Below are 22,705 nucleotides of genomic sequence, written 5' to 3'. Positions count from 1 at the left end.
AAACTCACTAATTATTAAAGAAGTGCAAATCAGAACTACAATGAGGTATCACCTCACACCAGTCAGAATGGCCATTATCAAAAAATCTAGAAACAATAAATGCTGGAAAGGGTGTGGTGAAAAGGGAACCCTCCTGCATTGTTGGTGGGAATGTAAATTGATAGAACCACTATGGAGAACAGTATGGAGGTTCCTTAAAAAATTAAAAATAGAACTACCATATGACCCAGCAATCCCACTACTGGGCATATACCCTGAGAAAACCGTAATTCAAAAAGAGACATGTACCAAAATGTTCATTGCAGCTCTATTTACAATAGCCAGGAGGTGGAAGCAACCTAAGTGTCCATCATCAGATGAATGGATAAAGAAGATGTGGCACATATATACAGTGGAATATTACTCAGCCATAAAACAAAATGAAATTGAGTTATTTGTAGTGAGGTGGATGGACCTAGAGTCTGTCGTACAGAGTGAAGTAAGTCATAAAGAGAAAAACAAATACTGTATGCTAACACATATATATGGAATCTAAGAAAAAAAAATGTCATGAAGAACCTAGGGGCAAGACGGGAATAAAGACACAGATCTACTAGAGAATGGACTTGAGGATACGGGGAGGGGGAAGGGTAAGCTGGGACAAAGTGAGAGAGTGGCATGGACATATATACACTACCAAACATAAAATAGCTAGCTAATGGGAAGCAGCTGCATAGCACAGGGAGATCAGCTCGGTGCTTTGTGACCACCTAGAGGGGTGGGATAGGGAGGGTGGGGGGGAGGGAGACACAAGAGGGAAGAGATACGGGAACATATGTATATGTATAGCTGATTCACTTTGTTATAAAGCAGAAACTAACACACCATTGTAAAGCAATTATGCTCCAATAAAGATGTTCAAAAAAATATAGACATGTACCACAGTGTTCATTGCAGCAGTATTTACAATAGCCAGGACGTGGAATCAACCTTAATGTCCATTGACAGATGAATGGATAAAGATGTGGCACGTGTATACAATGGAATATTACTCAGCCATAAAAAGAATGAAATTGAGTTATTTGTAGTGAGGTGAATGGACCTAGAGTCTGTCGCACAGAGTGAAGTAAGCCAGAAAGAGAAAAACAAATACTGTATGCTAACACATATATATGGAATCTAAAAAAAAAAGGTAGGCATAGAGAATGGACTTGATGACTTTGGGTGGTAGGGGGAAGCTGGGGCGAAGTGAGAGTAGCGTGAACAAATATACACTACCGAATGTAAAATAGTTAGCTAGTGGGAAGCAGCAGCATAGCACAGGGAGATCAGCTCAGTGCTCTGCGATGACCTGGAGAGGAGGGATAGGGAGGGTGGGAGGGAGGGAGGCTCAAAAGGGAGGGTATGTGGGGATATATGTATGCATATGGCTGATTCCCTTTGTTGTACAACAGAAACTAACACAGTATTGTGAAGCAATTATACTCCAGTAATGATCTATTAAAAAAAAATAGTGTGCTTAAACTATTCTTTGTATGTATGTAGTTCCTGGAAAATAGTGACAAGTTAGGAGTGTCACTTTTAATTAGCCTAGTCTTTATGTCATAGCTTCCTTTAATGCTTTTTACTGTTATTTTAATTATTATAAGAAAAATTATTTTTAGGCTTTCTGCTAAGTAAATAGGAACACTAAATTTAGTTGCTTAGTCGGATGTTTCTTTGGCTGCATATGGTTACGTTACTGCTTCTGCTCTCCCCTCCCTCCTATCCCCCAGATCACTTTGCCTGTTGGTTGTGGGAAGGGCTGAGAGGAAGCTATTGCTGACAAAGTAGGACTGATGGATCTACTAGAGATGGAAGTGTCAGGGAAGGAAAGCACAGAGGATAATTAGGTTTTTTGCTTCATCATCTGAGTGAGGGTGAGTTGAGGGAAGGGCATCTCTTGAGATGGTGAAGACTTGGTGAATAGATTCTGGGGGAAAAATCAGTTGTGTTTTGGATGGTGTATTAGGTTTGAGATGTGAACAAAATAGAGATGGTGAGTACATAGTTGATCATAGGACAGCTCTGTAGTTGGCTGTAGCATTGAGCCTTAAGCAGTTGATTTCATGGTGCTGAATGTAAAATTTTACATTTTTGTTTCTCCACGTTTTTCTATGATTTTATTATCATTTGCATTAACTACCCCTCCCAGATTTTGAATGTATTGTTTTAAAAATTGTGAGTAAAATTTGTTTAAACTTATGACAGTGAAATCTGTCATAGAGTACCATATCTTTAAGATGTTTTCTGTAATGAATACAGTGCTTTAAAAATAATTATTGCTCTAAAAGCACATGGTGATAGTTAAAAGTCAGATAGCACTAAAAGGTTTATGATGAAAAAGAATTTGTCAACTCAGCCCCCCTCCCCATCCCCTCCATACCTTCCCACACCAGAATCAAGCACCCTCAGTCCTTCTAGCCATTTTCTCTGGTATTTGCTTTTCTGTTGCTTAGTAATATAACATTATTTCTTTCTTCTTTTTAAAAATATTTATTTATTTGGCTGTGCCAGGTCTTAGGTTGTGGCACCCAGGATCTTTGTTGCGGCACGCGGGATCTTTAGTTGCGGCACGTGGGATCTTTAGTTGCGGCATGCGAATTCTTAGTTGTGGCATGTGGGATCTAGTTTCCTGACCAGGGATCAAACTCGGGCCCCCTGCATTGGGAGCATGGAGTCTTAGCCACTGGACCACCAGGGAAGTCCCTATAACAGTATTTCCTGATACATGACTTTTAGACATTTGTTGACTTCTGTTTATGGAAAATGAGGACTTGGAACTTCATCATTCACACATTTGCTCACTTGTCTTTCTCTCTTTATACTTATATCACAATATTTTGATAAACTGGTATTAAATATTTACATTTTTATAACTATACATGTATTTTTTGTTGTTGAGCCAAATATTATGCTAAGACCACTAAGACCACCACACTCTCTTATATAAGCCTTTATTTCTCCTGGAGTTAATACCTATCTTACTTATTCAGTTACCTGGTTTTCTATAGACCCATTGCTCATTTTCCCCAAATGTGCCTGTATTTCTGTCAGGTGTTTATAAATAAAATTTCCATTTTTGTCTTTGATAGAAACCTATTCCATGGTGGCCTTTGGCATCCTGTTTTATTTTGGAGTGGTTGTTCTCTAGTTCTTTTTTCTGCATTAGATTACTTATTTACTAAGTCCCATGTTATCTTTTTTGTTTGTTTTGATTCCTTTTAATAGCTTCCTAAGGAAGAGTGCAGAGAGATAAAATTTTAACTTTCTGAGAAGCTTTAAACTGTCATTTTACTTATATATACTTGATTGACAGTTTAGCTAGGTAAGGTATTCTGAATTTTGCAGGCTGTGTGTAGTTTTATAGCTTTTAGCAATATTCCATTGTTACTTTGGAGTAAAAGTTCAGTGCTATTCTGATTACAGATCTTTTTTATGTGACTTGTTTTTTTCTCTCTGGAAGTTTTTTTTTTTTAATTAATTAATTTATTTTTGGCTGTGTTGGGTCTTCGTTGCTGCGCATGGGCTTTCTGTAGTTGCGGTGAGCGGGGGCTACTCTTCTTTGCGTTGCACGGGCTTCTTATTGTGGTGGCTTCTCGTTGCAGAACACGGGCTCTAGGCGCGCAGGCTACAGTAGTTGTGGCACGTGGGCTCTAGAGCTCAGGCTCAGTAGTGGCGCATGGGCTTAGTTGCTTTGCAGCATGTGGGATCTTCCTGGGCCAGGGCTCGAACCCTTGTCCCCTGCATTGGCAGGTGGATTCTTAACCACTGCGCCACCAGAGAAGCCCCTCTTTCTGGAAGTTTTTAAGGACCATTATTTCCAGGCTTTGAATTTTCATTATGGTGTGCCATAGTGTGGGTCTTTTCTCCCCTTTGTTAATTTGCATGCACTTGTTTGTCCCTTGTGGCTTCAGAGACTTGTTTCCTTCAGCAAAAAGAAAATGTTATTTTAAAATATCATTTCTACACCTTTCCTTTTTTTTCAGTTTTCACATTATTAACACTTGTTGGACCTTTTAGAGTAAGCTAATGATTTTCTTATTTTTTCTAATGTATATTTTGTCCCTTTGTCTTGATTTTACTTTCTGTTTTTGAACTTTCCTTTTTCTTTTTCTTTTTTTTTTTTTAATTTTGGCTGCACGGTGTGGCTTGCAGTATCCCGTTCTCTGAGCAGGGATTGAACCCCGGTCACTGCAGTGAAAGTGCCAAATCTTAACCACTAAGCCAACAGAGAACTCCCTGTATTTATTTTTTTTAACTGTGTTTTAGTGGGATTTAGGAGAATATGGAAATAACGTGATCATTTTGTTGTATTTAACAGAATCAAAAATTTAGCACCGAATTTAAAATTGTTTGCATTTCTTGCTAAACTTAAATTTTTCTCTTTTGTTTTGACAGAGATGTTATGAACATAAACAGTACAGAAATGGATTGAAATTCTGTAAACAAATCCTCTCTAACCCCAAATTTGCTGAGCATGGAGGTAAGTGTAAATACTGTACACTTGCTTGTAAGCATAAGTAGGTAAGGCTTTGCTTACTTATCTGGTTTCACTTATTTGGGTTCTGTTAATCCCAGCTGCCTAGACTGTTTTCCAGAGAGAATGGACCTTCTTATCCTTGACTCCTGTGAGATGTTTAATACTGATACTTTGAATTTATTGTCGAGAAACTGATAACACAATCTACTTGAGTTCTGATTTATTCCTATTTTGAATATTAGCACCATAGGAAAGGCAAAAGAACCTAGTAAGACAAATATGCTAATTTAAGCTTAATAAATAGGTTTATTTAAAATGTTACAAGAAAATTTTGCTTGAGAACTTTGGTTGAGCTAGATAAATTTTATTTCTTACAATAAACTTATTCAGAAAGTATCCATTTGGGTCTTTGCTCATGAACCAGCACCTTCTTATTTAGCATTGTATCTTAATTAGTTTTTCAAGACAGTCATGGTTAAGACTTGATTTTGAAAGTTTACATAGCTTTTGCCTGTGTGAGGGTAGAAAATTGGACAGTGAGATGTTTGTAGGATAAACTTGTAAAGAAGCAAAGGAAAAATAAGCTTTCACAGGTCTGATTTGTAGTTAGGAAACATGGCTCTTTGTTAATTAATTTGATAATGTTCTCTTAGTATTGAAGAGGGAGAGAGCAATAGTTCCGTTAGCTATCTTTACTCTCGTGTACTTTCACTCTAGTGATAAAATTGTTTAAAGATGGAAAGCAGTGGGAATAAAGTATCTAAAATTTTCTCTCTCCATTTCCTTGTTAAAAAATAGTTTTGCTAGCCAGTTGGATATTAGGTTGTTTTATATTCATTCCAAAAGTATGCATAATGGTAATGTAACTCTTAGTCGTATAATCACCATAGAGTTTCAGTACAGCAGAGTACCAACTTTCATTGTGTCTAAAATGCAATGTCCCTTCATACTTTAACATATCTGAAATCGGGTTGCATATGAAGTGTCATAATTTAATTGAAAATACTTTCTAACAGTACATAAGTTATGATTTGTTCTAAACTTACTGACAACCTGGGTTTTCATTAATTAAGACACTTGAAGTTGTTTCTTGCAAGAATAGATTTTTACCTGTTTAACAACAAAGTGTTACTTTCTACAGTACCTTGCTAATTCGGCTACTTGCCAAATATATTTTGTTTGTTTGCTTCCTTTTTCTTTAAATTTATGCATGATTTATGATGATTTTGTACACATTTTTTTCCTTCTTTTTTTTTGCTTCCATTTCTTTCTTTTTCTTCTTCTTATTTTTTTTGTGGTACGCGGGCCTCTCACTGTTGTGGCCTCTCCCATTATGGAGCACAGGCTCCGGACGCGCAGGCTCAGCGGCCATGGCTCACGGGCCCAGCCGCTCCGCAGCATGCAGGATCTTCCTGGACCGGGGCACGAACCCGTGTCCCCCGCATCGGCAGGTGGACTCTCAACCACTGCGCCACCAGGGAAGCCCACTTCCATTTCTTTATCTATGTTTTACTATAAATGTTGACTTTTCCTCAGGATAATGTGTTTAATCCTTATCTTTTATTCCTAATTTTTCTATAAATTTTAAGTTGTAGTCCTAAAAGACAAATTAATCATAATGAATATTTTATATTCATTTGTGTTTCATAGAATATACATTGTGAAATTAGAAATATTGTTTTTCCCTTTCTGAAAATTAATATTTTCCTCAACTCTTTTTTTTTTTTTTTTAATTTTTATTTTGCGGTACGCGGGCCTCTCACTGTTGTGGCCTCTCCTGCCGCGGAGCACAGGCTCCGGACGCGCATGCCCAGTGGCCGTGGCTCACGGGCCCAGCCGCTCCGCGGCATGTGGGATCTTCCCGGACCGGGGCACGAACCCACGTCCCCTGCATCAGCAGGCGGACTCTCAACCACTGCGCCACCAGGGAAGCCCTCAATTCTTTTTTAATCTGTGGATTGTGAATGACAGGTGTCTGACATCTTCTTTTACTTGTGTATTTAATAGTAATCCCAAATAACCGTTTTAAAATAAATGTATGAAAACCAGAAATGTAATTTATGTGTATATTTAAATAGTTGAACAGTGAATTTAACCTTTGTGTAACTTGGGTTCACAGAGATAGTCTGTTTCAAGATAAAGTTTTTCATACTTTAAAGGAGTAATTTAATAAGGTCATGGAATTCCCCTGAACAGTAGAAAAATCATTTTATCTTGTTAGCATATGGATTACCAGATATTCATGCATTTTTGTATCTTTTTATCTAAAAAAAAAAATCTAGGGAGGCCTACAGTATAGAAATGTGTAGTTACTTCATTTGTCAATTTAACAAATATTTTAATTCTGTAAAAACCTGGACGTTTTCCCAGGAATCTCCTTGAAGTTTTAAATATTAAGGATAATGTAACATTTGTTTTTGAGATTATGGTTACCGTTTTTGTTGTTGTTAGTTATCTTTAAATTCTTTTTCTTTTTTTCTTCCTTTTCTTCTTTTTCTTTTTTTTTTAAATAGAAACCCTGGCTATGAAAGGATTAACATTGAACTGTTTGGGAAAAAAGGAAGAAGCTTATGAATTGGTTCGTAGAGGTTTGAGAAATGACTTGAAGAGTCATGTGTGTATCCTTTTTGTATATTTAAGGGTTGGATTGTGGTGTCTTGAGCTAAGGCAGCAATTTGGGAGTCAGAAGTTTTAGATGTCTCTTACTGTGTAACTGCAGAGGAGATGGTTCTTTCTTCAATTGAGTAATAGCAACTGCCTTCATTCAGGAAACATGTTTATATACCTACCATGTTCTACTGTTGTATCTAGTCACAGATAAATGGGACTTGCCTTTTAAAATATCTACCCTGCAGATATTTGCCTTTTAAAAGAGGTACCCTGCAGATTTCATCATAGCATGAATTTAGAGAAGGATATACAATAAGGAGTATTAGAAGGCAGTATAGTATACTGATTGAGAGCCCAGGGTTTGGAGTGTGCTTCACTTTGGTTTGAGTCTCAGCGCAGCTTCTTTCTAACTGTGACCTTAGGGCTTAGTTTCCTTATGTGTTAAATGAGAATACTCATACCCACTTCACTGTGGTGGTGTAAAGATTTAATAATGCTTAACATAGTCCCTGATAATGCCGTACTGTATGAGGTGAATTTTATTTTATTTTATTTTATTAAGGGAAGTGTGAGAATAGGATCAAGTACAAATGTCTGAGGGAAGATCGAGAAAAAATTGTGGGTTACTGTTTTTTAAATAGTTTTTGACAAATATTTCTTTACCCATTTTGTTGGCTAACACAATGAAGTGCTGAAACACTTAGCAAATTTTCAAGTGTTAGTCTGGAATAATACAGACTAAGAAAAGATATGGATTTTGCTGTCAAAGATCTTATAGTCTAGTGAAGGAAGATACTTGGTAGAAGCTTAACACTTCTGAGTATTACATAAAATGTTATAATTTGTTCAACAATTATCACTAATCCAGTAAAGCAGAAGTGAGTGAGTTGAGAGTAACCAGAAACTGAAAAGGTAAGCAAAGGATTAATTCATAAGATCTTATAGATATCTTTTCATCATTTCAATGTTGGTGCGGTGTTCTGTATGTACTTGCCATGCTTTATTCAAAACTGGGTTCCTCTTGATGAACATGAATTTCTTTAAATTTTTAGCAGTGTTAAACTCCTTGCGGATAGATTTTTAGAAGAAGAAGATTCAAGGCAGTTAAAAGGTGTTGCAGTGCTCAAGAGAGTTGATCAAGTCCTGAGATGGGGGTGCGGGGATAGGAAGGTAGGTAATGGGCGCCAGATTACGAAGGCTGGTGTATCTCAGGCTTTTAAAACCATGTTCCAACCAACTGAGAAGATTTGTCAACCTTTACTTTGTCATTTGCATTATGAAAATGAAGATTATTTTTCAAATAAAATTTATAACATTATGTATTTTCAGTTATACATGTCACCCTAGAAATTCTGTATTTACTGACTCTGTTAAGGAGTGTAGAAGTTGTTAGATTGAAAAGTTGGAATCTGATCTGAGAGAGAAACATTACTCATTTCTGGAAAGGGAAGTAGACTTTTTTCTTTTGATTGTGTGTGTTTTGAAAGGTTCCTCTGGCAGGTGAGAGTAAAAGCAGAGAGACTGAAGGCAGGAGGATGGGTGACTTGCAGTAATCAAGATCTAAAGTGAAAAAGACCTGTTTTAGGGAGTGAGATTATTTCCATATTTTCCCCCTTTGGAGCACAGTTTTACAACCTACTGTAATTTTGCTTACTTACCTGTACCCCTTACTAGACTTGAAGTTCCTTGGATAGGAGACTGTACACTTTGGCCACCTGCACCCTAAATTTAAGTGGTTGATTTTTAGGAACTTTATACTGCACTAAGGGTCTGTCCCAAGCACCTTGTTAGCTAAGGAAAAGAAAATACACTTGATTTAAAACAATTACATGTCATGGATACCCATTCCCTCTTTTTCCTTTTAAAAGTAAAGATAATTCTTAATATTTATTGAGCATTTATTTTTGTGCAAGCCAGTGAACACTTTATATGTTATTCCATTTTGTCACCAAACTGCTGTGCTTTGCTGTATAGACTCTCTATTTATTTATATTTTATAATTGAGGAAACATAAGATTAAATTAACTTGTTAAGGTCACAGAGCTAATAAGCCAGGCTGGACCTGTTTTCTCTGGCTCGAAGAGCTGTGCTTTTCTTCCCCACTGTATCAAACTACCTTCTGTCTTTATATTCTCTCTGTTTTTTAAGCTTGTAATTTTATAAATAGATGTAGTTTTCTGAGTTTCATAGAGAATATTATTGGAACTTTATTTCTTGACCTGGAGGTTGTATCCTTAACTAAATCCTTTAGGTTGGCATGTTTATGGCCTTCTCCAGAGGTCAGATAAGAAATATGATGAAGCCATTAAGTGTTACAGAAATGCGCTAAAATGGGATAAAGACAATCTTCAAATCTTAAGGGACCTTTCTTTACTACAGATTCAAATGCGAGATCTTGAGGGTTACAGGGTAAGTAGAGAATTTTTTTATTCTAAGGAAGAAATATTGTTTAAATATTTAAAACTCTTTGAGTACTTTCTGATAACAAGTTTTCCATTAAAAAAAAATTTTTAATTGAATCTTGCTCTCTTCTCCCAGTAGTGATTGTGTTTATGACTGGACTAATCAGATTTAAAAATTATTTTACTGTGAGGCAGAGTTGGATTACTGTATAAGATTGAGTTAATCAATTCAGTGAAAAATTAACATTTATATATATATTTTTATTTGTTTGTTTGTTTGTTTATTCTTTTTACCTCCATAGAGACTAATACTCTGTCTTAGTAGCTACCATTGTGTGTGCGGATGGGGGGGGGCTTCCTTCCAGTTTTATTCAAATATAATTGACATACAGCACTGTATAAGTTTAAGGTGTACAGCATAATGATTTTGTTTACATGAAATGTTACCACACTGTTTAGTAAGCATTCATCATCTTATATAGATACAAAGTAATAGAAGAAGGAAAAATTATATTTGTTCCTGGTGCTGAGAACTATTAGGGTTTACTTTTGTAACAGTTTCCACATATATCATACAGAAGTGTTAATTATATTAATCATATTGTACATTACACCCCTAGTACTTAATTTATCTTACAATTGGATGTGTGTGCCTTTGACCACCTTCATTTAATACCCCGTACTCCCCACCGCACTCCCATTCCCACCTCTGGTAACCACAAATCTGATTTCTTTTTCTCTGAGTTTGGTTGGTTGGTTGGAGTTTTTGAAGTTTAATTGCCCTGTGATGCTATATTAGTTCCTGGTGCACAACATAGTGTTCTATATTTTTCTGCATTACAAAATGATCACCACTGTAGCTATATTTTAACGCTTAAATCAGTCTATTAAGTCAGATTTATTTAGTCCCTCTTTTTTTTTTTTTATTTTTCCATGTAGTACCTGTTGAGTTGTCTTCTATGGATCTTACCTCAGTGGTTGGGCACTGTATTAAAAAAAAGTGGGTTTTTTCCTTTGTACTATTTTTTTTAATTTAATTTAATTTTTTTTTTATACAGCAGGTTCTTATTAGTAATCAATTTTATACACATCAGTGTCTACATGTCAATCACAATTGCCCAATTCAGCACACCACCATCCCCACCCCCCCCGCGGCTTTCCCCCCTTGGTGTCCATACATTTGTTCTCTACATCTGTGTCTCAACCTCTGCCCTGCAAACCAGTTCATCTGTACCATTTTTCTAGGTGCCACATACATGCATTAATATACGATATTTGTTTTTCTCTTTCTGACTTACTTCACTCTGTATGACAGTCTCTAGATCCATCCACGTCTCAACAAATGACTCAATTTCATTCCTTTTCATGGCTGAGTAATATTCCATTGTAGATACGTACCACAACTTTTTTATCCATTCGTCTGTCGATGGGCATTTAGGTTGCTTCCACGACCTGGCTATTGTAAATAGTGCTGCAGTGAATATTGGGGTGCATGTGTCTTTTTGAATTATGGTTTTCTCAGGGTATATGCCCAGTAGTGGGATTGCTGGATCATATGGTAATTCTATTTTTAGTTTTATAAGGAACCTCCATACTGTTCTCCATAGTGGCTGTATCAATTTACATTCCCACCAACAGTGCAAGAGGGTTCCCTTTTCTCCACACCCTCTCCAGCATTTGTTGTCTGTAGATTTTCTGATGATGCCCATTCTAACTGGTGTGAGGAGATACCTCATTGTAGTTTTGATTTGCATTTCTCTAATAATTAGTGATGTTGAGCAGCTTTTCATGTGCTTCTTGGCCATCTGTATGTCTTTGGAGAAATGTCTATTTAGGTCTTCTGCCCATTTTTGGAGTGGGTTGTTTGTTTCTTTAATATTGAGCTGCATGAACTGTTAATATATTTTGGAGATTAATCCTTTGTCCGTTGATTCGTTTGCAAATATTTTCTCCCATTCTGAGGGTTGTCTTTTCGTCTTGTTTATGGTTTCCTTTGCTGTGCAAAAGCTTTTAAGTTTCATTAGGTCCCATTTCTTTATTTTTGTTTTTATTTCCATTACTCTAGGAGGTGGCTCAAAAAAGATCTTGCTGTGATTTATGTCAAAGAGTGTTCTTCCTATGTTTTCCTCTAAGAGTTTTATAATGTCTGGTCTTACATTTAGTTGTCTAATCCATTTTGAGTTTATTTTTGTGTATGGTGTTAGGGAGTGTTCTAATTTCATTCTTTTACATGTAGCTGTCCAGTTTTCCCAGCACCATTTATTGAAGAGACTGTCTTTTCTCCATTGCATATCCTTGCCTCCTTTGTCATAGATTAGTTGACCATAGGTGCATGGGTTTATCTCTGGGCTTTCTATCTTGTTCCATTGATCTATTTTTCTGTTTTTGTGCCAGTACCATATTGTCTTGATTACTGTAGCTTTGTAGTATAGTCTGAAGTCAGGGAGTCTGATTTCTCCAGCTCCGTTTTTTCCCCTCAAGACTGCTTTGGCTATTCGGGGTCTTTTGTGCCTCCATATAAACTTTAAGGTTTTTTGTTCTAGTTCCGTAAAAAAAGCCATTGGTAATTTGATAGGGATTGCATTGAATCTGTAGATTGCTTTGGGTAGTATAGTCATTTCACAATATTGATTCTTCCAATCCAAGAACATGGTATATCTCTCCATCTGTTGGTATCATCTTTAATTTCTTTCATCAGTGTCTTACAGTTTTCTGCATACAGGTCTTTTGTCTCCTGTATGTAGGTAGGTTTAATCCTAGGTATTTTATTCTTTTTGTTGCATTGGTAAATGGGAGTGTTTCCTTAATTTCTCTTTCAGATTTATTATCATTAGTGTATAGGAATGCAAGAGATTTCTGTGCATTAATTTTGTATCCTGCAACTTTACCAAATTCATTGATTAGTAGTTTTCTGGTAGCATCTTTAGGATTCTCTATGTATAGTATCATGTCATCTGCACACAGTGACAGCTTTACTTCTTCTTTTCCAATTTGTATTCCTTTTATTTCTTTTTCTTCTCTGATTGCCGTGGCTAGGACTTCCAAAACTGAGTTGAATAAGAGTGGTGAGAGCGGACATCCTTGTCTTATTCCTGATCTTAGAGGAAATGCTTTCAGTTTTTCACCATTGAGAATGATGTTTGCTGTGGGTTTGTCATATATGGCCTTTATTATGTTGAGGTAGGTGCCCTCTATGCCCACTTTCTGGAGAGTTTTTATCATAAATGGGTGTTGAATCTTGTCAGAAGCTTTTTCTGCATCTATTGAGATGATCATATGGTTTTTATTCTTCAGTTTGTTAATGTGGTGTATCACATTGATTGATTTGCATATATTGAAGAATCCTTGCATCCCTGGGATAAATCTCACTTGATCATGGTGTATGGTCCCTTTAATGTGTTGGATTCTGTTTGCTAGTATTTTGTTGAGGATTTTTGCATCTACATTCATCAGTGACATCAGTCTGTAATTCTCTTTTTTTGTAGTATCTTTGTCTGGTTTTGGTATCAGGGTGATGGTGGCCTCATAGAATGAGTTTGGGAGTGTTCCTTCCTCTGTAATTTTTTGGAAGAGTTTGAGAAGGATGGTGTTAGCTCTTCTCTAAATGTTTGATAGAATTCACCTGTGAAGCCATCTGGTCCTGGACTTTTGTTTGTCGGAAGATTTTTTTTTTTTTTTTTTTTTTGCGGTACGCGGACCTCTCTCTGTTGTGGCCTCTCCTGTTACGGGGCACAGTCTCCAGACGCGCAGGCTCAGCGGCCATGGCTCACGCGCCCAGCTGCTCCACGGCATGTGGTATCTTCCTGGACTGGGGCACGAGCCCGTGTCCTCTGCATAGGCAGGCGGACTCTCAACCACTGCACCACCAGGGAAGCCCTGTCGGAAGACTTTTAATCACAGTTTCAATTTCATTACTTGTGGTTGGTCTGTTCATATTTTCTACTTCTTCCTGGTTCAGTCTTGGAAGGATATACCTTTCTAAGAATTTGTCCATTTCTTCCAGGTTGTCCATTTTGTTGGCATAGAGTTGCTTGTAGTAGTCTCTTAGGATGCTTTGTATTTCTGAGGTGTCTGTTGTAACGTCTCCTTTTTCATTTCTGATTTTATTGATTTGAGTCCTCTCTCTCTTTTTCTTGATGAGTCTGGCTAATGGTTTATCCATTTTGTTTATCTTTTCAAAGAACCAGCTTTTAGTTTTATTGATCTTTGCTATTGTTTTCTTTGTTTCTATTTCATTTATTTCTGCTCTGATCTTTATCATTTCTTTCCTTCTGCTAACTTTGGGTTTTGTTTGTTCTTCTTTCTCTAGTTCCTTTAGGTGTAAGGTTAGATCGTTTATTTGAGATTTTTCTTGTTTCTTGAGGTAGGCTTGTATTGCTGTAAACTTCCCTCTTAGAACTGCTTTTGCTGCATCCCATAGGTTTTGGTTTTTTTTTTAACATCTTTATTGGAGTGTAATTGCTTTACAGTGGTGTGTTAGCTTCTGCTGTATGACAAAGTGAATCAGCTATACATATACATATATCCCCATATCTCCTCCCTCTTGAGTCTCCCTCCCAACCTCCCTATCCCACCCCTCTAGGTGGTCACAAAGCACCGAGCTGATCTCCCTGTGCTATGCAGCTGCTTCCCACTAGCTATCTATTTTACATTTGGTAGTGTATATATGTCCATGCCACTCTCTCACTTCGTCCCAGCTTACCCTTCCCCCTCCCCATGTCCTCTTTTCTTAGAGTAAGTAGATCAGTAAGTAATAAAGGGTACCAGGTCTTAACCTTTTAAAAAATTACAAGATTATCTTGGAAGTTTCATTGTGCTTCTTAAGAAATATGTTTTTGCTTCTGTAAAGCTACACAATATGGATGTTTGAAACTATTTTCTGTTATGATTTCCATCCTTGGTTACAGATTGCTCAGTGTTTTGGGGTAAATGAACATCATCTTTCTAAGAAGCATTTACTTTCATTGTAAAACTAAAAAGTGTTTTTTTTCCCCTCTTAAAGGAAACGAGGTATCAATTACTCCAGCTTCGACCTGCACAGAGAGCATCGTGGATTGGTTATGCTATTGCTTACCATTTATTAGAAGATTATGAAATGGCGGCAAAGATTTTAGAAGAATTTAGGAAAACACAACAGGTAACAACCAGAAGTCATACCTAGTAAACTAGGTCTTATTCTTAATATAGCTAAAAGAAGTGTATAGAGCCTTACTAACTTTTTGTTTGAAATAGTTTCAAACTTACAGAGAAGTTGCAAGAAGAGTACAAAGAACTCCATATAGAAGTTCACTCACATTAACTAGTTGTTAATATTTGATACATTTACTTACAGTCTCTATATTTACTTAGCTATTTAATTTTTTTCCTGAAACATTTGAGAGTAATTGTAGATACCATGCTCTTTTACTCCTAAGTGCTTCAGTGTAGTATTTCCTAAGAATAACTTTATAGTTGTCAAATGTATACATACTGCTGTATAGATGATCAAAAAATTAGGAAATTTAACATTGATAGACTGTTATTATCTAATCCACAATGCATATTCAAAATTTACTAATCGACCTGTTTATATCCTTTTTAGGACTTTTTTTTCCATTTCAGGATCCAGTTTAGAATCATAACTTACATTTAGTTGTCATTTCTCTTCATTCTCTTTTAATCTGGAAGTTTCAAAGGCTTTCTCTGTATTTCATGACATTGGTAGTTTTGAAGAGTCATGGCAGTGCTTTCGTAGAACATCCATCAATTTGGATTTATTTGATGTTTCCTCATTATTAGATATTGTTATGCATTTTGGGCAGGAAACTACAGAAGTGATTTCAAGCCCTTCTTAGTTCACCACATTGAGTCACATGGTGTCTGTTCCGTTTGATTACTTGGTTAAGGTGGTGTCTGCCAGGTTTCTTCACTATAAACTTGTTATTTTTTTCTCTTTGTATTTAATAAACAATTTGAGACTTTATGAATAGTCTTGTTCCTCATCAAACTTTCACCACTAGTTTTAGCATTCATTGATTATGATTCTTGCCTGAGTCAACTGTTCCTATGATAGTTTCAAAATGGTGATTTTTCTGTCTTATTCCTTCTAGATTTATTTGACATTCTATTCTTAAGTAAGAGCTTTCCTTTCTCCCCTATTTATTTATTATATGTAAGGACTTAATGGATTATTTTATTCAGTGGGTTATAAGTTAATATTGACATTATTTACTTAGTTGCTCCCTAGAAAGATATTTAGGAATTTTAAAAAATGAATTTTGTTCATCATATATTATCCTTTGACTTTTTATATGTATTTGAGTGTGTGAACAATTTTCTAATATGAAAACAAAATTCTTACTGTTAGTATTCCTTATATCCATATATAGACATCCCCTGATAAAGTGGATTATGAATATAGTGAACTCCTTTTATATCAGAATCAAGTTCTTCGGGAAGCAGGTCTCTATAGAGAAGCTCTGGAACATCTTTGTACCTATGAAAAGCAGATTTGTGATAAACTTGCTGTAGAAGAAACCAAAGGTATTTTTTTTAAAGAGTGTAATTTATTCTGGTATTTAATTATGACAAAGAGCAAAACTGAAAAATCTAGTTGCTACTGATAGTTGCATATAACACAACTTCTTGATTTGATGTCAAAATCTATTTCTTACTCATGCACTTTGAATAATTTGTAACGTGGGAAAATACACATTCAAACAATGGATATTGTTATAGGGAAAAAAATTGTGAACAATAAATCATTGAATGAAGTGACTCAGTACAATATTTTCTCTTTAAGTATCTTTGATCTGAAAATACTGTAGAGTTTGATTAAGACACTGGAGGCAATTGCTCAATTTTATGAGACAGAGGATTTTCTTAGAAACTGCTTATTGGCAAAACTGGATGTGTACAACACATTTCTGTATTGTCAGTAATATATATTGATAAATCAGTCTTTACTAAAGTGCTTATGGGACATTCCTAGGGTTCTTCATGGTTTATCTGAATGTCTCTCTGAACATAGAACATGAATTGAAACCAGAGATTCGGCTTTATATGTGTGGATTAGGGTAGGAGGATGGGTAGATCCTTAAATAAAGATCTCCGGTTCTGCCGTTTATTAGAGGGTTGAGAAGGAGTCTTTGTAGTTTTAAAAGTTGAGGAACTGATTATGGAAAGTGAAAGAAAAATAACAAGTAATTGAGAATATGAGTACTTCCTAAGAATTGCCGTCTGAAATATTCCTTTACCTTTGTGACACCAGGCGACTGAAGTTCGTTGGTTTCAGATTTCTTTGGCTTCCCTTGAAGTTGAACACTAGAAAGTGTGGTATCTGTATGCGGAGTGGGTATAGCCACCATTTGCTTGATGAACTTTTCAGCAGAGGATAATGCTGCTGGCAAGAAAAGAATGGAAGTCTAAGGCGTCTGGTGCTCATTTGTGAGCTGTAGACCCAAGACAGCCCTCTCGCGCTTGAGTTGATCATCCCTTATCAGTCTGTTAGTTATAAAGGAGGAGGTTTCTGACTTACTGGAAAGATCACGAGGTTGAGAAAACTAGTTTGAATTCCTTCATTGGCTACTAACCAGCTAAATGATGAGGGGCAAGACTTGAGCCTCAGTTTCTCTACGGAAATATGTGACATTGTTCAAAATACTCTTAAGTACATTGTTTTGTTTTATTATTTTTATAACTTTCTTAGTGAGGAAGAATGACAGCTGAAGCTGAGGACTCAGAATTGACCCATGGATTTAGCAGTTTGGAAGTTACTGATGACCTTAACAAAAAAACATTCTGAACATTTGGAAGGAGGGTAGTAAAAGCCCAAACAGATCAAGTAGATTTAAATGAGATTTGAGTAGAGGAATTGAAGACAGCATGCATAAATGATGCATACAAGTAGTTTTGCTGTATAGGAAACACCTATAGGGTAGTGGTGGATGGAATGGGTTATAGGATCAAAAGAAGATTTGTACAGCATTTGCTTATGCTCACTGGATAATGAGACAGAGTATGCAGTACAGTAGAGGGTGTGTGATCTAGTGGGTAAGTTGAAAGGTTGGGCTTACATAGCAGAATGAATAGTTCATCCCCAGTAATGAGAGATGGTAGAGTGTATGGGCAAGCAGGTGTGTCGATGTAGTGGGTATTTGGGAGTTCTCTTCTAGTTGCTTCCATTTTCTCAGTGAAATAGGAAACAGAACCATCAGTTCGTTCCACATAATATGTTTTGATATTTCCAGTGAATCAGGTATTGGGGACAGGGTATATAAAGAGAATAGAAGGGAACTAAGAGTAGAGTCATCAATCGTCGGATATTCCAGTAATAAAAGGCATTGATGTTAGTGGTGGGTAGTCAGGATAATTTAGGAATTTCCTGGCGTGGGTGAGTGGGCATAGTTAGGCAGAAAGTTTCATTGTTAATTCTTATACCATCAGTTTCTTCTACAAGGGAAAGGTGGGTAAAGATTACGGGAAGGAAATGTGGATGGGTGTAGCGTAGGGGAGAAAAGTTGCAGAATATTATTTGTTTTTAGTGAAGTAGGCTTTTGGTTAGTGTAGAGCTGACCATTAACTTTGGTGCTGTTGACATTTTGGGACCAAGGTGTTGGAGGTGGAAGTTTCCTGTATGTTGTGTAATGTTTAGCAGCATTGGTAGCTTCTACCTATCAGATACCATAGCACCTGCTCCCCTTACTGTGACACCAAAAATGTCTCCAGATCTTGCTAAATGTCTCATGGATGGCAAAAATGCACCTGGTTGAGAACCACTGAGGGTATAAACATTAAGAATATGGGCTCATTTAGCCAAATTGCTTGGGTTCAGATCCTGACTCTTAACAGTTAACTATCTGAAAGACCCTTGACAAGTTTACTTATGTTCTCTGCTTTACAATGACACAAATAATAGTAACCTATCTCATAGAGCTTTGAGAATTGAATTAAGTAATGCAAGTGAAACATTTAAAAGTCACTTTCACTCTCAGTAAGTGTTCATTTTTATTATCTGATAATAGAAAGGGTGCAAGAGTGAAGTCCTGGTTTGAAAATAATACGTTTGGTGAATGGGAGCCCATTAAGGTAGGGAAAAGGATTCCCGAGTAGTGTTTGAGGCTTGTGTGAGTTTGGAGCTCATATATTTCTAGTGAAACCGGTGCCTCAGTCCATTCATCTGCTGACTTCTTTTATGCGAAGGTGTACAGCAAGCAAGCAGTCGGGGTGATCCAGGCCTTAAAATTGGTAAATGAGGGAGCCTAGGTTTTGAGATTAGTTTTCATATTTGGGGCTGCTAATGTCATTCAGGGATGAGATTGGTCATGCAACCCAGAGAAGACAAGCAGTGAGCCTACAGGTTGCTGAAAGGCGTGAAGAAAAGGGAACGGTTTTCCTCTAGGGTTGGAGGGTTGGATTAGTGAGACAAGAAGAAGAAAGTCAAGATAGTTAAGTTTAAAGCAAGATGCATATTTGGTAGTTGGAAGAGAGAAAAATCAGTTGTGGGAAGAGAGACAATGTGGCCATGCTTATGGGCTGCTAGAGCACAATCGTTTCTTAGTTGATTAGGGCATCATAAGGTTAGGGTATTGGATTGGGGCATTAATTTGGATTTTGAAATTGTCCATATGTTGTCAGGAATACTTGAGTAGTAGATGATGGCTTGGTGACTGTGTTCAGTGACCTTGAGAGAGTAGCCTGGAGTTAGAAAAATACCTGAATAAATTGAGGATGTGAAGAGGATGGCATTTCTACACATGAACTTTCAAAAAGGAGGGACAATAAAGTAACATGGTAAATAGTCTTGTTGAGGGGAATTGAGAACTCAGGAGGATACCAAATCTACCCACTTCCCAATATTGAAGAGGTTTTAAGAGAAAGTTTGGGGAAAACTTAAAGTTACAATCAGAAGATACTTAATTTGTTTTTTATCAGGGGAACTTCTGTTGCAATTATGTCGTTTGGAAGATGCAGCTGATGTTTACAGAGGATTACAAGAGAGAAATCCTGAAAACTGGGCCTATTACAAAGGCTTGGAAAAGGCACTCAAGCCAGGTAGCATTGGTTAAAACTTACTCTCTAAGTTTTAATTGCTTCTTTTGTTAATATATATTGTGTTAACTCAGTGAAAATCATAACTAGAAGAACTGGTTAAGAATTGGTTCAGGGACTTCCTTGCTGGTCCAGTGGGTAAGACTCTGCGCTCCCAATGCAGGGGGTCCGGGTTCAATCCCTGTTCGGGGAACTAGATGCTACATGCATGCCACAACTAAGAAGTCCGCATGCTACAACTAAACATGCCTCAACGAAGATCCCGTGTGCCTCAACTAAGACCTGGCACAGCCTAAATAAATAAATAAATATTTTAAAAAGAGAAAGGTTAACAGGAGAAAAACTAATTAAAATAAAGAATTGGTTCAAAATCTGAATATAGAAGTACATTTGTGAACTTCCATTTAATATGGTAGACTAAGTGTTTTCTGAAACCTCTCTTCTACTACAAATTCAAAGAAAGAGTTGTGAAAATAATTTTAGAAACAAGTTTGAAAAATTTACAAATGCATAGCAGCATCAGAAACGTGAAAGGGAAAAGTAGAAATGGAGATGTCTCCCCAAAGGAAAGACTTCTGTGATAACCTGTGGCTACAGCAGAGTGGCCTGCCAGGGGCAAGTGAATGTTGCCAAGCTGAAAGGGAAGTACTGTTTCCTATGTGGGAAGAAGGACTCAAATAAACTTGGTCCAGAGACACTCTTCTCCCCAACCATTCTCTCCCATGAATAGGACCTGCTTGTGAGGACAAACCCAGAAACATGTCATCTACAAAAAGGCAGAGTCTTTAGCCAGGATGATCTAATTTGAAGCGAAGTTTCCCACAAGACTGATAGTGAACTATTCCTGGTACATTGATAAATGTGAAAGAAACCTTGTACAAAGAATGTCATCCTCTGTAGTAACACCAGCATTGGAAAGGTAATCATCAGTGCCAGCCAAAGGGAGAGTAGAGATCGTAGAGAAGCCTAAGATGAAGAGAGGCAATGAAATATGCAGTTAAGAGAAAGTGCCTGTTAGGAATCTGGGAAATGAAAAACATACTTCTTGATGTGACATGAAAATCTTAATAGATTAAATATAAGGGGCCACAGCTGAGGGAAATTAGTGACGTGGAAGATTGAACAAGGAAAGTTCTTACCTGAGAGTAAAAGAAAATATGAAAGAAATATGGAGAAATGGAAGATAGAGGATAAATCCAGAAGCTCCAAGATAAATCAAAGGAGAGGAGTTAGAGGAGAGGCTGAAAAGAATACTGGAGAAGCCATAGGTGGAAACATAATAACCGAGCCTTTCTTGGAACTGCAGTAGAGCAGGCAGATTTTGAAAGGCCACCTAAAGCAGAGCAGGATAAGGAAAATTAGGTATTTTATATGATTATAGATTGAAATATGAAAATATTAGAAGTATTCTAAAATGATTGTTGATATATTTAGGTGGTTAGATTATGAATAATTTTTCCCATGTTCAAATTTTCTGTTTAATATGGTAATTTTTATATATTTTCAGAAATTTGTAATTTTCTAGAAAAATATGTTTTAATTACATATGAAAAATAATTTTTGTTTTGATTTGCAGCTAATATGTTAGAACGACTAAAAATTTATGAGGAGGCCTGGACTAAGTATCCCAGGGGATTGGTGCCAAGAAGACTGCCGTTAAACTTTTTATCTGGTAAGTGAGAATAATTGTGAAGGAATGAAAATGGTGTGATGATATACAGTATCTTTCCTTGGTTTTAAATATATGAGTATGCATGTTAAGGTTTTAATGTGTGCATTTTTAGAGTTGTCTGGGTACATGTAAGTCAACAGGATTTTTTTCTTCCAAGGTGAGAAGTTTAAAGAATGTTTGGATAAGTTCCTAAGGATGAACTTCAGCAAGGGTTGTCCACCAGTCTTCAATACTTTGAGGTCTCTATACAAAGATAAAGAAAAGGTAAAGCAAAATACAATGGTTTGGTTTGGTTTTGTGTTTTGACTATCATTTCTTTGCTCAGTATTTGGAATAATTGGTTCTTGGCTACCTGTGCACATAGTATACGCAGTGTGAATCTGCTAACAGTCTTCCTAGCTTGCAGTTTAAATGCTTCTGTGCCTCATTTCCTTTTCATCCTCCGCTCTCTAGCTGAATAAATTACTGCTTATTTGTTCTGTCTTTTGTTTCTGATATGTACTTTTTAATGAGTCGGTACAGGGATGAAAAGTTGGTAAGGTAGTAATTTCTTCAGTATTTTCTCTAATTCCTGCTCATGGGGAAACCCAGAAGTAATTTTTTTTTTTTTGAACTAAGTTGAAGCTTAGTAATATTTCTCCTTTTTATTTGGTAGAAAAAAAATTCTGTCAGAAGAGTTTGTTTGCTGTCCCAGTAAGTCAGCTTACTCTTTCAGCTACGTATTACAACATTCAAAACGCTGGTTAAAGGGTGTTTTAATCTTTTTTCTTTGGCCGCACTGCATGGCGTGGGATATCTTGGTTCCCCAACCAGGGATGCCCCCTGCAATGGAAGCATGGATTCTTATCCACTGGACCACCAGGGAAGTCCCAAGGGTGTTTTAATCCTGGTTTAGATTATTTTGTTTATAAGTACAGTGGCATCAGACATGTTGGCTGGGTTTAAAAAAAAACACCTTAAAGGTGGGAAAGATTAAATGTGCTAAACATTTAAACCTAAAGTATATAAAGGGCACTTACTCTGACAGTCTTTTGTTGAAAGGTCCAAGATATGGGCTTTATTGATGACTGTTTCACATTGATAGAATATGGTATTTTACTTCTAGTTTTGGTACAGTGAGAACGTGATGCTTGTGAAGCAATCTTGATTGTAGAATCATATATATTGTTACGAGTTTTCCCTTTATGGTTATCTTTTTAAACCTAAATTGGTAAAAAATGTCTAATTTGTCTGTGAGTCTTTCCATGGTATTTGACTTAATAGAAGCAGTTCTTTCTTTTTGTTCTCATTTCTTAAGTTTACATAATATTGAATTAAATTCTGCAATGATGATAATGAATGCAACTAATTCAAACAGGTTGGGAAAACAAACCTCTTAGTAAGCATGTAGCTCACCTTGTGGGAGAAGAACATGGGCGCAGCAGAATAACCTGGCTGTGGCCATTCAGTCCTCACAATTTTCTGAGGTGATGGAGAGAGCTGGTGTTAACC

At 36.6% G+C, this 22,705-nt stretch overlaps 1 protein-coding gene across 3 annotated transcripts in view; it reads left to right on the top strand.

Moving 5' to 3' along the window:
- The window catches only part of NAA15 (N-alpha-acetyltransferase 15, NatA auxiliary subunit), a 75,931-nt gene that overhangs the window by 20,074 nt on the left and 33,152 nt on the right, over positions 1 to 22,705 (top strand). For all 3 annotated transcript variants that reach the window (XR_010942848.1, XM_067735057.1, XM_067735056.1), the window contains exons 2-9: positions 4,420 to 4,504; positions 7,015 to 7,119; positions 9,363 to 9,520; positions 14,516 to 14,650; positions 15,882 to 16,035; positions 19,426 to 19,545; positions 21,119 to 21,214; positions 21,372 to 21,478. Coding sequence is in view for 2 of the 3 variants with exons in the window: in XM_067735057.1 (XP_067591158.1) it covers positions 4,420 to 4,504; positions 7,015 to 7,119; positions 9,363 to 9,520; positions 14,516 to 14,650; positions 15,882 to 16,035; positions 19,426 to 19,545; positions 21,119 to 21,214; positions 21,372 to 21,478 (960 nt within the window). In the remaining variant the exon portion in view is untranslated. The remainder of the gene's footprint in view (positions 1 to 4,419; positions 4,505 to 7,014; positions 7,120 to 9,362; positions 9,521 to 14,515; positions 14,651 to 15,881; positions 16,036 to 19,425; positions 19,546 to 21,118; positions 21,215 to 21,371; positions 21,479 to 22,705) is intronic.

This window comes from Pseudorca crassidens, chromosome 4 (genome assembly GCF_039906515.1).
Source record: "Pseudorca crassidens isolate mPseCra1 chromosome 4, mPseCra1.hap1, whole genome shotgun sequence".
In the NCBI taxonomy this organism is placed as follows: domain Eukaryota; kingdom Metazoa; phylum Chordata; class Mammalia; order Artiodactyla; family Delphinidae; genus Pseudorca; species Pseudorca crassidens.
This window is presented reverse-complemented; position numbering and strand designations above follow the sequence as displayed.